This window comes from Mesitornis unicolor, unplaced genomic scaffold (assembly GCF_000695765.1).
Source record: "Mesitornis unicolor isolate BGI_N332 unplaced genomic scaffold, ASM69576v1 scaffold6841, whole genome shotgun sequence".
Classification (NCBI taxonomy): domain Eukaryota; kingdom Metazoa; phylum Chordata; class Aves; order Mesitornithiformes; family Mesitornithidae; genus Mesitornis; species Mesitornis unicolor.
The window spans coordinates 2,885-14,584 of NW_010163257.1; the positions used below are offsets into that span (position 1 = coordinate 2,885).

The 11,700-nt window shown below is 37.1% G+C and overlaps 1 protein-coding gene across 1 annotated transcript in view; it reads left to right on the forward strand.

Moving 5' to 3' along the window:
- Positions 1–860: 860 nt before the first annotated feature.
- Positions 861–11,700, forward strand: part of PAXIP1 (PAX interacting (with transcription-activation domain) protein 1) — a gene marked incomplete at its 5' end in the record, with an annotated part of 26,232 nt that continues 15,392 nt past the window's right edge. Inside the window, 5 exons of the mRNA XM_010193905.1 lie at positions 861–995; positions 2,974–3,017; positions 6,752–6,815; positions 7,744–7,857; positions 9,742–10,389. Coding sequence (XP_010192207.1) covers positions 861–995; positions 2,974–3,017; positions 6,752–6,815; positions 7,744–7,857; positions 9,742–10,389 — 1,005 coding nt within the window. The remainder of the gene's footprint in view (positions 996–2,973; positions 3,018–6,751; positions 6,816–7,743; positions 7,858–9,741; positions 10,390–11,700) is intronic.

The following is an 11,700-nucleotide window of genomic DNA, read 5'->3' on the forward strand; positions in this document are numbered from 1 at the left end:
CTACTGTTTTCAATAATGTTTTATTTTAATTTAGCTTTTCCTATTAGAATTACAGCATCTTGTGTTTCCTTGCAGTTAGCAGGATTTCGCGCAGGAAGGATATCTGATGATGTAGGAGATTAGTGTGACTGTGTGGCAGCAAGAACAGCAAGCTTGGGGTCCATCTTCTTGGTTATTTTAGAGTAATTATAATTTGATAACATCACATATTCATCCACTGCAGAAAGAAAGTTGAAGTTTTAAAGTTAAGTACTTTAGTCAGGAAGTGCCCCAAATTGTCTGCACACTGAGTAGTGACTTTTCCATCCTTGTTTTTCTGCTTAGCATAGATGCTTTGTAATAGCCTGGCACCAGGCTATTTTGAAAGAGTCTCTTTTTGGTGGTGTTGTTTTTTGGGTTTGTTTTTTTTTTTTTTAGTGCTTTCTCTGTCCTGTTTAGTGTGCAGGTAGGTAGTAATTACTTAGGGATCAATTACTTAATATTTTGTTTGATGAGTGCATTGCCTTGCTCTCTGCTGTTAGCATTGTGGAGAGAGCATCCCGTTATGAAGGGAGTGTGTCCAGCAGGTCTTGGGAAATAGGCATCTGTCCCTAGCAGTTTTAGAGGATAAACATCATACCAGTTTGGTTCTGCAAAATCATTAAAAAGTGAAACTGTTTATTTCTGAATAATAAAAGGAGAAAGGTTTTAAGTGGGATGCGTTTGGTTACTTCAACAGGAGTGCTAGCCACTTAGAGGAGGGCAGCCAAGAGAGAAGGTCCTGTTCATTCCTCTCATTTTAGTTTGTTGTTGCATTAATATTTTTCTCAAATAAAAGGTGCTAAAATTGTTGACTTCTCCGTCTTATCTTTTGGGTTTAGGTTATTCAGCTTCTGAAAGCTGGGAAAGCAAAGGAAGTTTCTTACAATGCACTGGCTTCACATATTATTGCAGAAGATGGGGACAATCCAGAAGTTGGAGAATCTCGTGAAGTTTTTGATCTCCCTGTGGTAAAGGTGAATGACTCATCCATGATATTGTCAAAATACTGACATGGATGATGTATTGTTATAACAGAAAATATGCACGTTTGGGTGATGACCAAATGAAACATATCTTTAAAAATCTTTTATTCTTGTTGCACAAACTTTTATCATGACTGATAGACTTCTCTTACAGTTCTGTTCTCTCCTTTCTCCTGTTGCTCTGTGTCTGTCAGTGGTTTGGGGTTTTTTTTGTTTGTTTTCTGTTTTGTTTTTTTTTTCCAGATCCTTCAGTCATCTGTGAGACAGTGCTCTATTAGATGTACTTTAGAAATGTTTCTGATGGGAAGGATCTTACAAGCTCCTGCCAGTGGAAAATCTCAATTTAGAATAAGTAGTAGACTGATGAGGGTTTTTTAAACACATGCAATTGGCAAGATGCAAAATGAATTTGTTGGTTCTGCGTATGTGTGCTACACTAATTTTAAACAATAATTTGTAGAAAAATAGTTTTACTTTTTTATTTTTTTGCTTTTAGTTTTTCAAGTCTTTCTTTTTCTCTGTCCTTTTTTTTTTTTCCCTCTCCTAACTCATACTGGAATTACCAGTATTTTTTACTGTCTTGCAATACTGGGTTATTTTTCCAGTGAAAAATTCTGGGCTTCATGTTTGAAAATTTGAACCTGTCACTCTGCAAGTCATGAGAGTGATTAGGAGAAAAAAAACCACTAGTATTTCACTGCCAGTACCTTTGGGTACATGATTTGGGTTTTTTTTTTTCTATACGGTTGCAGGTGTCAGTAGACAATTTTGATAGCTGATGTCATGAGAGTTCACCTGACAGTGTAGAAGTATGAATTAGTTTAAAAAAAAAAGCAGCTTAGCCAGCGACCTTATGGTTATAGCCAGTGTGCTTGTGCTGATTAATTTTTAGTTCCTTTTTCTGAAGTGTGCTATGGCATAATTTTTATCTTACAAACAAGAAGACTGCTGCCATGCTCATGTGAAGGAAGGACGTCATTGTCATAACAGTGCTTTCTGCTTTCTAATACCTTTTACTTAAATAACTTAATTTTCTTTATAACTGTTATTAGCTGAACTTTTTCATTTGCCAAATAAAGAGCAAGTCTTTCAGTAGTGTTACTTAGTTTGATTTGAAAACATAACAGCATGATCTCCAGTCAAGAAGATTAAACTGACTGTTAAGGGAATGGAAGTCAGAGGCAAAGGTAGCTTGTTTTCCAGAGAAAAGGGATAGAGAACAAGAAAGAGTAACTTGAGGGAGGAAAATCTCCCAGGTTTTTCTGCAGAGGATTGAGGAGTTAAGAATTAGGTGATTTTACTTCATTTTTAATGCAGTTTTCTAAGGGAGAGAGAATAGCAAGGACTGTGACACTGTATACATAGTTACCACAATATATTTGTTTTTTGAGGAAATGTCATTCCACTGTGATGCCACTCTTTTCCCCTTCTTCCTTATATGCTGTATTGGGACCACTGTCCTATATCCTCTCCCTTCACCACCACCTCCCTTTCTCCCAGAGGGGGAAATTCGTCCCAGAATATTGTCAGTTAGGGGTCATCACTTGTATGCTTAACAGGCCTCATCAGTGTGTGCTGAGAAACTTCTTTCTGTATAAGGTTATGGTTTCTGACTCTTTGGTGACAAGTGTACGGTAGAGGATTTTTTTTTTTAGAGCATGGAAAACTGAAAAAATGGAGAGGATGAATAAATACTGTAAATGGTTTTCCTTGCACAATAGAAGGACAAAAGAAAGGGGTTTTGCTCCTATATTGCTGCACAACCTTTGAGCAGTCTTTGTATTAATTCTTAGAAATAAATCAGAACAGTCTGTTTTGGAAAGGTCTAATTACAATGTCTGTGAACCACTTAGACTTTCAAAGCTTGGAGATGTATACTGAAACTAGCTATAGTATGAACTTTGAAGGTAATTCACATTTCGTATATACAGACCAAGGTTTTTAATGTCTTATGGTTTTTATTTTTCAGCCTTCCTGGGTGATCTTGTCTGTTCGCTGTGGAGCTCTTCTGCCGTATCCTTTAAGTTCAAATTTGAACCAGTTCTATAGGAAACTTGTTAAACTAGATTAAAGTCTGCTTCAAGTATGTACAGCTTAAATTTTTAAAATGATAGGATGTGTTTTGCTTGCCAAGATTGCAGTGTGCTTGGAGCTTCTTTGTCTTACTTCAGTTTTCCTGTCCCTCTGGCTGTCTTGGATACTTAATAGGCGCTTGCAGGAAAATGTCATCAAATGGACTCAAAATATTTTAGCTGGAAGTTGATAATTAACTGTGAGGATCTAGGAAAAATGCTGGAGTGGAGTAAGTGGGCAAATGATGGTTCAGAGTAGAATGGCCTATTCTGCCTTTTCTATAGGTTGTGCCTATAATGGAAAACAAGAGATGGCAGGTGGAAGAATCCAGGTGTTTGTATTTGGAATTCGTGTCTTAATGTGCTTCAGTGATTCAGAATTCATGTTTTATACCCAGTATTTCAAGGTATGTGCCTTTGCATCTCTCCGTGCCTCTATTTTGGAAATAGCCTGTATATTCTCTACTTCCCCAAGAAGATTCAGCTCAGGGTGTGAACTGAAAAAAAGAGAAAGGAGAAACATTGAATTAATCAGATAAAATGATGTAGTGAGGTCTTTGCAGCTCTACTGATCACGATAATCATCACGTCTGATAGGGTTCAGATGTTTTGAAACACTTGCCATAGTCATTGATAGTCTTTTGACCCAAGTAGAAAGTTTCCTATGAATGACTTGGCTTCCAAATTGAAAAAATGACCCAAATATTACATGGCAAAACCAAATTAGCAGAGCTACTCCTTTTTTAAAAATAATTTTATTATTGTGATGTGATCTAGGCTGGTGATTTTTGTGATTTGAATCTGAAAATAATAAATGTGTTCCTCATCCTTTCATCGTCAGGATGGGAGTGTGTGGTTGTGTGTGTCATATGTCTGTAAGTCTTCTCCCTGTTCCTGAGGACTAATTGAAATAATTACAAAATAGGTTGGAGTTAGCTACATTTTCAGGCTTAAGTAAACTAGCATTGCATTATTAGTGTTGTCATTTTTCATGGAGAAATTGTACTATTAGAAAACTGATCTTCTGTCTGGAACCAGGGATTTTTTGAAAGGATGCTCTAAGAGGTGACGTTATCGCATTCCCAGAAGAGAAATCAACAGTTAAAACCATTGAGTGATGCAGTCCATAACTAAATTGCAGCAATAAATGTGTGAATGTAGCCCTGAATGGCTATTGCTCTGGAAGTCTTTATTGAGGGTGGATAGGAATGGCCAAATGAAAAGACCAGGTCTCAGTAGTATCGTGTTCTTGGGGTGCATGACAGAAGGACAATTTGTACACCTGTCAGCAATAAATGTGTCCTTGGACCTTTGACTTCCTGAAGAAGGAAATACAGTTTCATGTGTGAAAACCTCAGTTATAATGCCATAAAGAGGACTGGTGATTCCTTTCTTAATTTTCTTGATAGCAGCAAAAGCAAGTATAAGGAAGGATTATTTTTCCATTGTCTTTTACAGATGGAAGAGGGTGAGAGCACTTCTGAATTTTTGTTTCTGAGGGGAAAGAAGAAGTTAGCTTCGTTGCATTCCCTCTTCTTTGTTTTCCAGACCCACTTGGCACCTTATTGTTGTGCAGCTTGTAATTGTTTTAAGAGGGTCTATTTCACTCCTATTCTTTAGAGAGTGCAAGCACAGTCAAACTGATGAACCTCTTAGAAGTTAAATACTGAGCTGTTGTTGCTTTATGTGCTAGGAGCAGATGTTAAGGCAGGGAGTAGCCAGCTGTACACTTCTGAAAAATGCAGTACAGAAACTCTACCATAGATCAGATACTGAGCAAGGCCGTGAAATGTAGGATGTTTGTCCAACTTGAACTTCCTGGAGTATTCTGGACAACGGCAGTAATCCATTCTTAAGTTTTAAAGTGCTCTGGGCTTTGTTGTTATCTTGCTGTGTGTCATCTCTTCTGCATCTTGAAGTTTAAGTGTTGCTGGTGCATCTGTCACAGCATGGGGAAAAATAATTTTGTTTCATTACAAAAATCTCAAGTGTGTACTTGTAACACAGTGCATATCTGTTTCTCTAGTCCTTTTTTTTCCAACAAGGTGTGCACGTGTCTTAAACAAAAAATCATAAGAAAGTGTAGAAAAGGGAGGGAATTACAGGGAAAAGGAAAGTCAACTGGTCTGTCTGTCTTTCCCAGGTCACTTCTGTCAAACTGTTCTCTCCTGTTTCACAATGCTCCTTCTGTAGTGGAGAATTCACAGTCTTCCCTGCGACTTTACAGTGCCTTGCTGTGGTGTTGCTAGAGTTTAACCCCATTACCATGCTGCAGTTTAACCATGTTTTGATTTATCTGAGCCATTCTGAACAGGAAGAGTAAATTAGTTCTCTTTTTATTTGCCAGCCTTTAAAGGGTTTGAAGATGTGTGGTCATAGCTTCTTAAACACATCAATTCTGGTCTTTCAGTTTCCACTTGTAAATCGTATTTACTAGGTCTGTAAAAATTCTCTGTGCTTTTTTTTTTTGTTGCATACTGTTGCATGAAGCAGACAGATAAATGAATCTGAAGACAAATACGCATTGCTACCACAAATCTTGTTGAACTTTGAAAGCATGGTGGAAAACTTCATTTTAGTTTCGGGCTGTGTTTCTGTTTTTACATGGCAGTGTGATGTTTTCCCAGTTTGTGTTTCACAGTAGCTCCTCGATTTCCTCCCTGCCTCGCCCCATCTGTTTCCTTGTCAACTTCCAGTGCAGTTATACCTCAGTATGAAAAAATCAGTTGTGGAAGATTTGATACTTGCTTAAACTGACTCGTCTGCTACTGTTTCCAGATAATCTGTCTAATGCTTTGTTTGATTTGTTGTTTTTCTTGATCTATGAGCTTATCCCTTGATATGTTTGTTGTTCAGTGCCTTTTGTGGACTTCATAACCATGCTGTGTGCTAGGAAACTGTTTCTACTTTACAGCCTTTATGAAATTGCAAAGGACAGGTTAGCCTCCAAAAGATGTCTTCAACCAAGAATTCTACCATTTGGTTACCAGACTTTTGTGATTTTCGAAACCTCTGGCTTCTGTAATACTTTCTAACCCTTTCAAATTTTATTTTTTTTAAGGCTGTGCTTTTGTTTCTTACTGGTTTGAAATGAAGTCATCCACCAGATTGCCATCTTTTTTCATAAACCTGCTAAAGGCACTGTGACTTTTCTACAGGTGTCTGCTGTTAGCTTTTATTTTAGAAAAGCACACTTTTCTTCGTCTGACTTGTTTTATCAAATTCCTGGTGCATCATATTCCTTCTGTGTTGTCTGTTACTGACTGTAGCAAAAGTTTATTCTTCAGATTCTCCTGTATTTTTAAACATGGAAGATAAGCACTTGATAATGAAATTAGGAAGCGCTTGGTAATGACTTGACTCCTGTAAGCTAAACTTCCTCTCTAGCATCCAGACATGGGCTGAGGGAGATGTTCTGGGAAGAAGCAAGTTTGTAATGTTACCAAAATCGGTCATAAATTTTAGCGGTGTCCTGATCCAGTTTGCACCTCAGTCTTTTCCTGATGCATACAACTTGAATTGGAAACAAACAACATGCTTCTAAAGACAAGTTTTTAAATGGTCAGATACTTGATAATATGTGAGAAGTACTATGCAAACTATTTCATTTCCTTCTAGTGTCCCTCCGGAAACTCTTATTTAAATTATTTTGCATCCTTGACACCTGCTTTCCAGTGTAAATGGCTTTTCTCCAGAATCGTGTCAGATCTTTTTTGGAGTCACTGCCTGTCTCTCTCAGGTAAGAAGTGAACCTTATTTCAGTCTGCTCCAGTGTACAATGCTTTGGTTTTTTTGAGGAGAGATAGCAGTTTTTCTGTTGTACTACGACCTTTTTTTTCCCTGTATTTTGGTTGAATTATCACGTAAACCAGTTTTGCACTGAAAATGAGGGTATGACCATTTCAGACTGTAAACATTCAATCAGTAACTTAACTTATATTCAGCCATATGGTGATTCTAGAATGCAGAGTACACTAGACTATAAAGCTTTTGCTCCTGTTCTTTTATTTCTGCATTAACACTATTCAGTAATCATGTTTTCCCTTCTTATGGACTGAAACCTTAACAAAGGTGCCAGTGAGTAAAGTAGTTAGAAAGGTGGTGCTTCGGTGGCTTGTGTTCATAGCTGGCTCTACAGATGTGTGAGTAGCTTGTTGGTGACCAGTGTGTGTATGCAGACAGACAGGATAAGGCTCTCGGTGCTAATGGAATTCAAGTGTATATGTGCTTTAGACTTTTTTAACAAACTGTTAGAACTAACAGATCGTTAGAAATAAACACTTCATGTGTTTACACAGGCTATTAATTTGGTCTGCTTGTTAAAATTCTGTTTAGTGAATTTAAACAGGTTGTGTAAGATGTATAATTGTTTTCTTGATCACTAACTTTTCTCTTGTGGAAGGTGATACATTAGTGTTGAGTTTTAGAGAAGTGAAGAATGTTTTCGTTTTCTCTGTGTAGGTTAAAAATGATTGTTTAATGTCTTCTTTTCGTGTCTCATTGTCACCCTTTTTTCTCTGTAACTTTCATGTTAATTTGGTATTTAGAAGGGATAGGTAATACATTAGCCAAACCTGTAAATGGTATGTCGTGGGTTGCACTAAGATTCTTCAAGCAGAAGGCAGTTGGTTGCATAGAACTAGAAGGTTTATTTATCTCCCTTTTAGGTTTCATCTGAAGACCGAAGTACACTGTGGGCTTTGATTACTTTTTATGGAGGGAATTGCCAGCTGAGCCTCAATAAGAAGTGTACTCATTTGATTGTGCCTGAGCCAAAGGGGGTAAGAGTTTATTACTTGTACAGTTCTTGTTGTAGGTCTCATTTGCTTTTGAATAATCAAAATTTTTCCATCTTCCTGAAGTTAGTCATTAGTTTTGAACAGCTAAATTCACCACAATTATGCATTGTAGCTATTCAGTTCATATTTATTTTCTGCATGGCTTTAAGCCTGATGAATTCAAAAGCTGTCCAATTTCATGTCTGTATTTGTATTTCTAGTTGAATGAAACCCCTTATAGGGTTTTGGGCATTTTTGGGAGGGGTGGTGGTGGTTTGGTTTTTATTTTGTTTTGTTTATTTCTAAGTGCATGACCTTTCTTCTGTGGAAGAGTTAGAAGGGTGTACCGAATGCTACCCTAGTTGTCTCCTCCATCACAACGATACGTAATGCCTGGACAAAGAACTTTGCTACCTAAAATGGCATTTTTTAAGAGGCAGTGATAACGCATTTAAGAAGAGTTCCCTTAAACCATAAGCTTTTTAGAAGAAATTGGAAAAAAACACATTAGCATTTTGTATCTGTGGAATAAAATAAATATCTTGTTTAATTCATGTAATCATTGAATGGGAACAGTTTTATAGGATGATTACTTTGAATTCTTCTAGTCCTGCTGCTCTGACCCATTTCCACAGGGGAATCTGCAGCAGTTTGTAATGAGCACATTTTTGACACAACTGAAAACTTAAATGATTGCTTTGACTAGACACAAGGTGATAAAACAAGAGTCTTAATAATTCTCACCACAAAGAAAGTGAAAACTCATATCTGCAAATAAACTTGGTTTCATCTGTAATCTCTTTATTGTGCATGAATGACAGTTTCATTGTAGGAAATAACTCTAGAGAATCATTAAATTAATTTCCTTTGAATATGCAGGTTGTTATTTTATCTTGTTTCACATACAAAGAAAATCCCATTTCAATCACTTTTAAATATTAGATTTTGAAATTAGTTTCAAACCTTATAAAGAAATTTTTCCTCCTCCCCTTCCCCCCTCACTGTTTTGATATTTGTGAGGGGTTCCAATCAAAGAGGATATTTGAATAAATAGAGCACTGATCCTGTGTCTATTTCTATTTCTGGTAACAGTGAAGTTTTACTATTTGTATGTATCTTCAAATGATGAAATGATAAGGAAGGAGGGAGGGCTAAAGTTTTCTACTTTGTCAACATTGTAACCTCTCATTGCAATGTATTTAGCTAATATTTGGACAGAAGTGTCAACTTTCAAGTTGTGGGCAGCATTACACTTTGCAGCTTTTGAGGAGGTGTATGGGAAATATCTATACGTTTCTGATTTGTATTCCTGAAAAAAAAGCTGAAATGCATTTTTTTTCAGTGATCATCTTCTATATATTTGTGTCTGCTTTATTGTGAAATTCTGATTTTTCCCCCAATGCTTTTTCATGGGGTTTTTTTGTTGTTTATTGGTTTTTTTGAGATGTTTTTTGGTTTTGTTTTATTTTTTTTAGGTGAGAAAAAGTAAGTATAAACTGCATCTAGACTCACCTTTTTGTCCATCTGAAAATGAAGTGCATCTTAGTGTTGATTTTTATGTTCCTTGCTGCTAGAACATGCAGCTCATGATTTTTGAATGCTTTGGTAATTGGGTTTGAGAAGAAGTTGGGTAGCAGTGTTTTTGCAAGTTCATCTTCTGCAGTTGTGCCTTCTGAGTCCTTTGTATTGTAATTGTGGAGGTTTTTGTTTTAATTTCTTGGAGCTTGTGGTTATGCACAGCAGTGTAGTTTGCCCTGTTGGTTCTGGGAGGGATCACTTTCTGTGATTGGGCCGCCTCTTGTCATCTGCCTCTCCATGCCCTGCCCTCAAAAAAGTTATTTGGGATTTTTTTGCCTTTAATTAATTTATTGTATTTTTTTTCCCCAGGAAAAATACGAATGTGCTTGTAAACGGGACAGCATTAAAATTGTGACACCAGACTGGGTACTGGATTGTATAGCTGATAAAACTAAAAAAGAAGAGACTCCTTATCATCCTCGTTTAATTATATATGAGGAGGAAGAAGAGGAGGAGGAGGAGGAAGAGGAGGAAGAAGTAGAAAATGAAGAACAAGATTCTCAAAATGAAGCTAGTACTGATGAAAAATTATCAAGCCCAGCATCTTCTCGAGAAGGATCACCTTTGGGCGATCAAGCTTTTTCACCAAAACCTACTACTGCTGATAAGGCAAAAGGGGAACTGATGTTTGATGATTCTTCAGATTCCTCTCCAGAAAAGCAAGAGAGGAATTTGAACTGGACACCAGCTGAAGTCCCACAGGCATCTGCAGCAAAGCGCAGGTTGCCTCAAGGGAAAGACTCTGGTTTAATTAATTTATGTGCCAATGTCCCCCCGGTGCCAGGTAATATTTTACCTCCGGATATGAGAGGCAATCTAATGGCTTCAGTACAAGGTGCCCAAAGTTCTGATCGACAGGAAATGATGGCTACGTGGAGTCCAGCTATGCGGACGTTAAGGAATATTACTAATAGTGCTGATATTCAGCAGATTAATAGACCATCAAATGTAGCACATGTAAGTGTTGGATTTTTAATTTATAAGATTTTGGACTTTTTCTTAGGAACTATCTTATCCAAGAACTTCAGTTTCCTTTTACTGTTCTTTAAATGTAGGAGTAAAAATTCTCCATGTTATGTAGAAGTTCTGGCCAAATTCATAACCTCCCCTAATAAGTAACTTCATTCCTAGCAGGTTCACAGAAGAAAGAATGCATTTGGAAAAGATGTTTGGAAGAGTAAAGCTGTGTTTAACTATAGCGTGGTTTAGAGTTTAAGTATTGATTTCTTGGTAAGAGAAAAAAAATAATTTAGAATTATTTGGCTAGTTTAGGAAGCCTGATTTCATACCCTTCAAGCCTTTTGTTCAGTGCAGGAAATTATTTGTACTATGAACACATAATACCGTGAAATTTATTGTTCTCAGGATAGGTTCAGTTCTATACCATGTTGTTCTGCTGGGCATCAAGTTGTTGTATAGTCAGGATTATGATGCAGAAGTCCTAACTTACAAGTTCTTATGCTGCTCGTATAGCTGAAATAATTGTAGCTTTTGTACTGAATTTATTTTTAGAAGAAAATAAAAAGTGAATGAGCATGCACTGAAATAACTTGCAGCATTGAAATTCTCAGATATTAATGAGAAATGAATGTGAGGAAAGTAGGTGCTGGTAAATGTTAGACCTATCTTTTAATTAAATAATTGTACTGGTAAATTTATTTGAATGTTCATTTGAAGGTAAAACTTTCAAAGGTGCCTGAATAATCTGGAAGCTTACAGCCAGTACTTAACACAAAAAGTGGGGTCACTCAGAAACGTTGTTTCTTTGTTGTTTATATAACTTCTGAATATGAAATGGAAACGTAGGCTTCCTTTGAAAACTCAGTCTTAGGTTCCTTTTCTCAGTGCCTTGAATTGTTCATGGACTGAGACTTCTGGGTAAGGGCTGAACAGAACTGCCAAAGCCCTGGTCAGTTGGCCAGGGCTGGGGAGTTGGCTGATGCTTTTATGCCTGAACACCACATCTATAACCTAGTCATTGCATTATCAAATACTCTTTAGTGGTGTCCCTATGGAAGTATTTTTCTGTAGGTAATATTTATAGAGCTACAGAGCAGTTGATGATATCGTGCTTTGGCTAGACTTCATTCTCCAAAAGTCTGTTAGACCAGTGACATGGCTATGGTGTGCAAGGACTGTTCTCAGGTACCGTATCAGTCTGCTGAGTAGGTTGCTGTGCTAGTTCCAGCATGTGGAGAAAGACTTTGCATCTTAGAGTTGTGAATCTGCTTCCTAGAGGAAGGAATAGCAATTATACCTTTTTCCCTA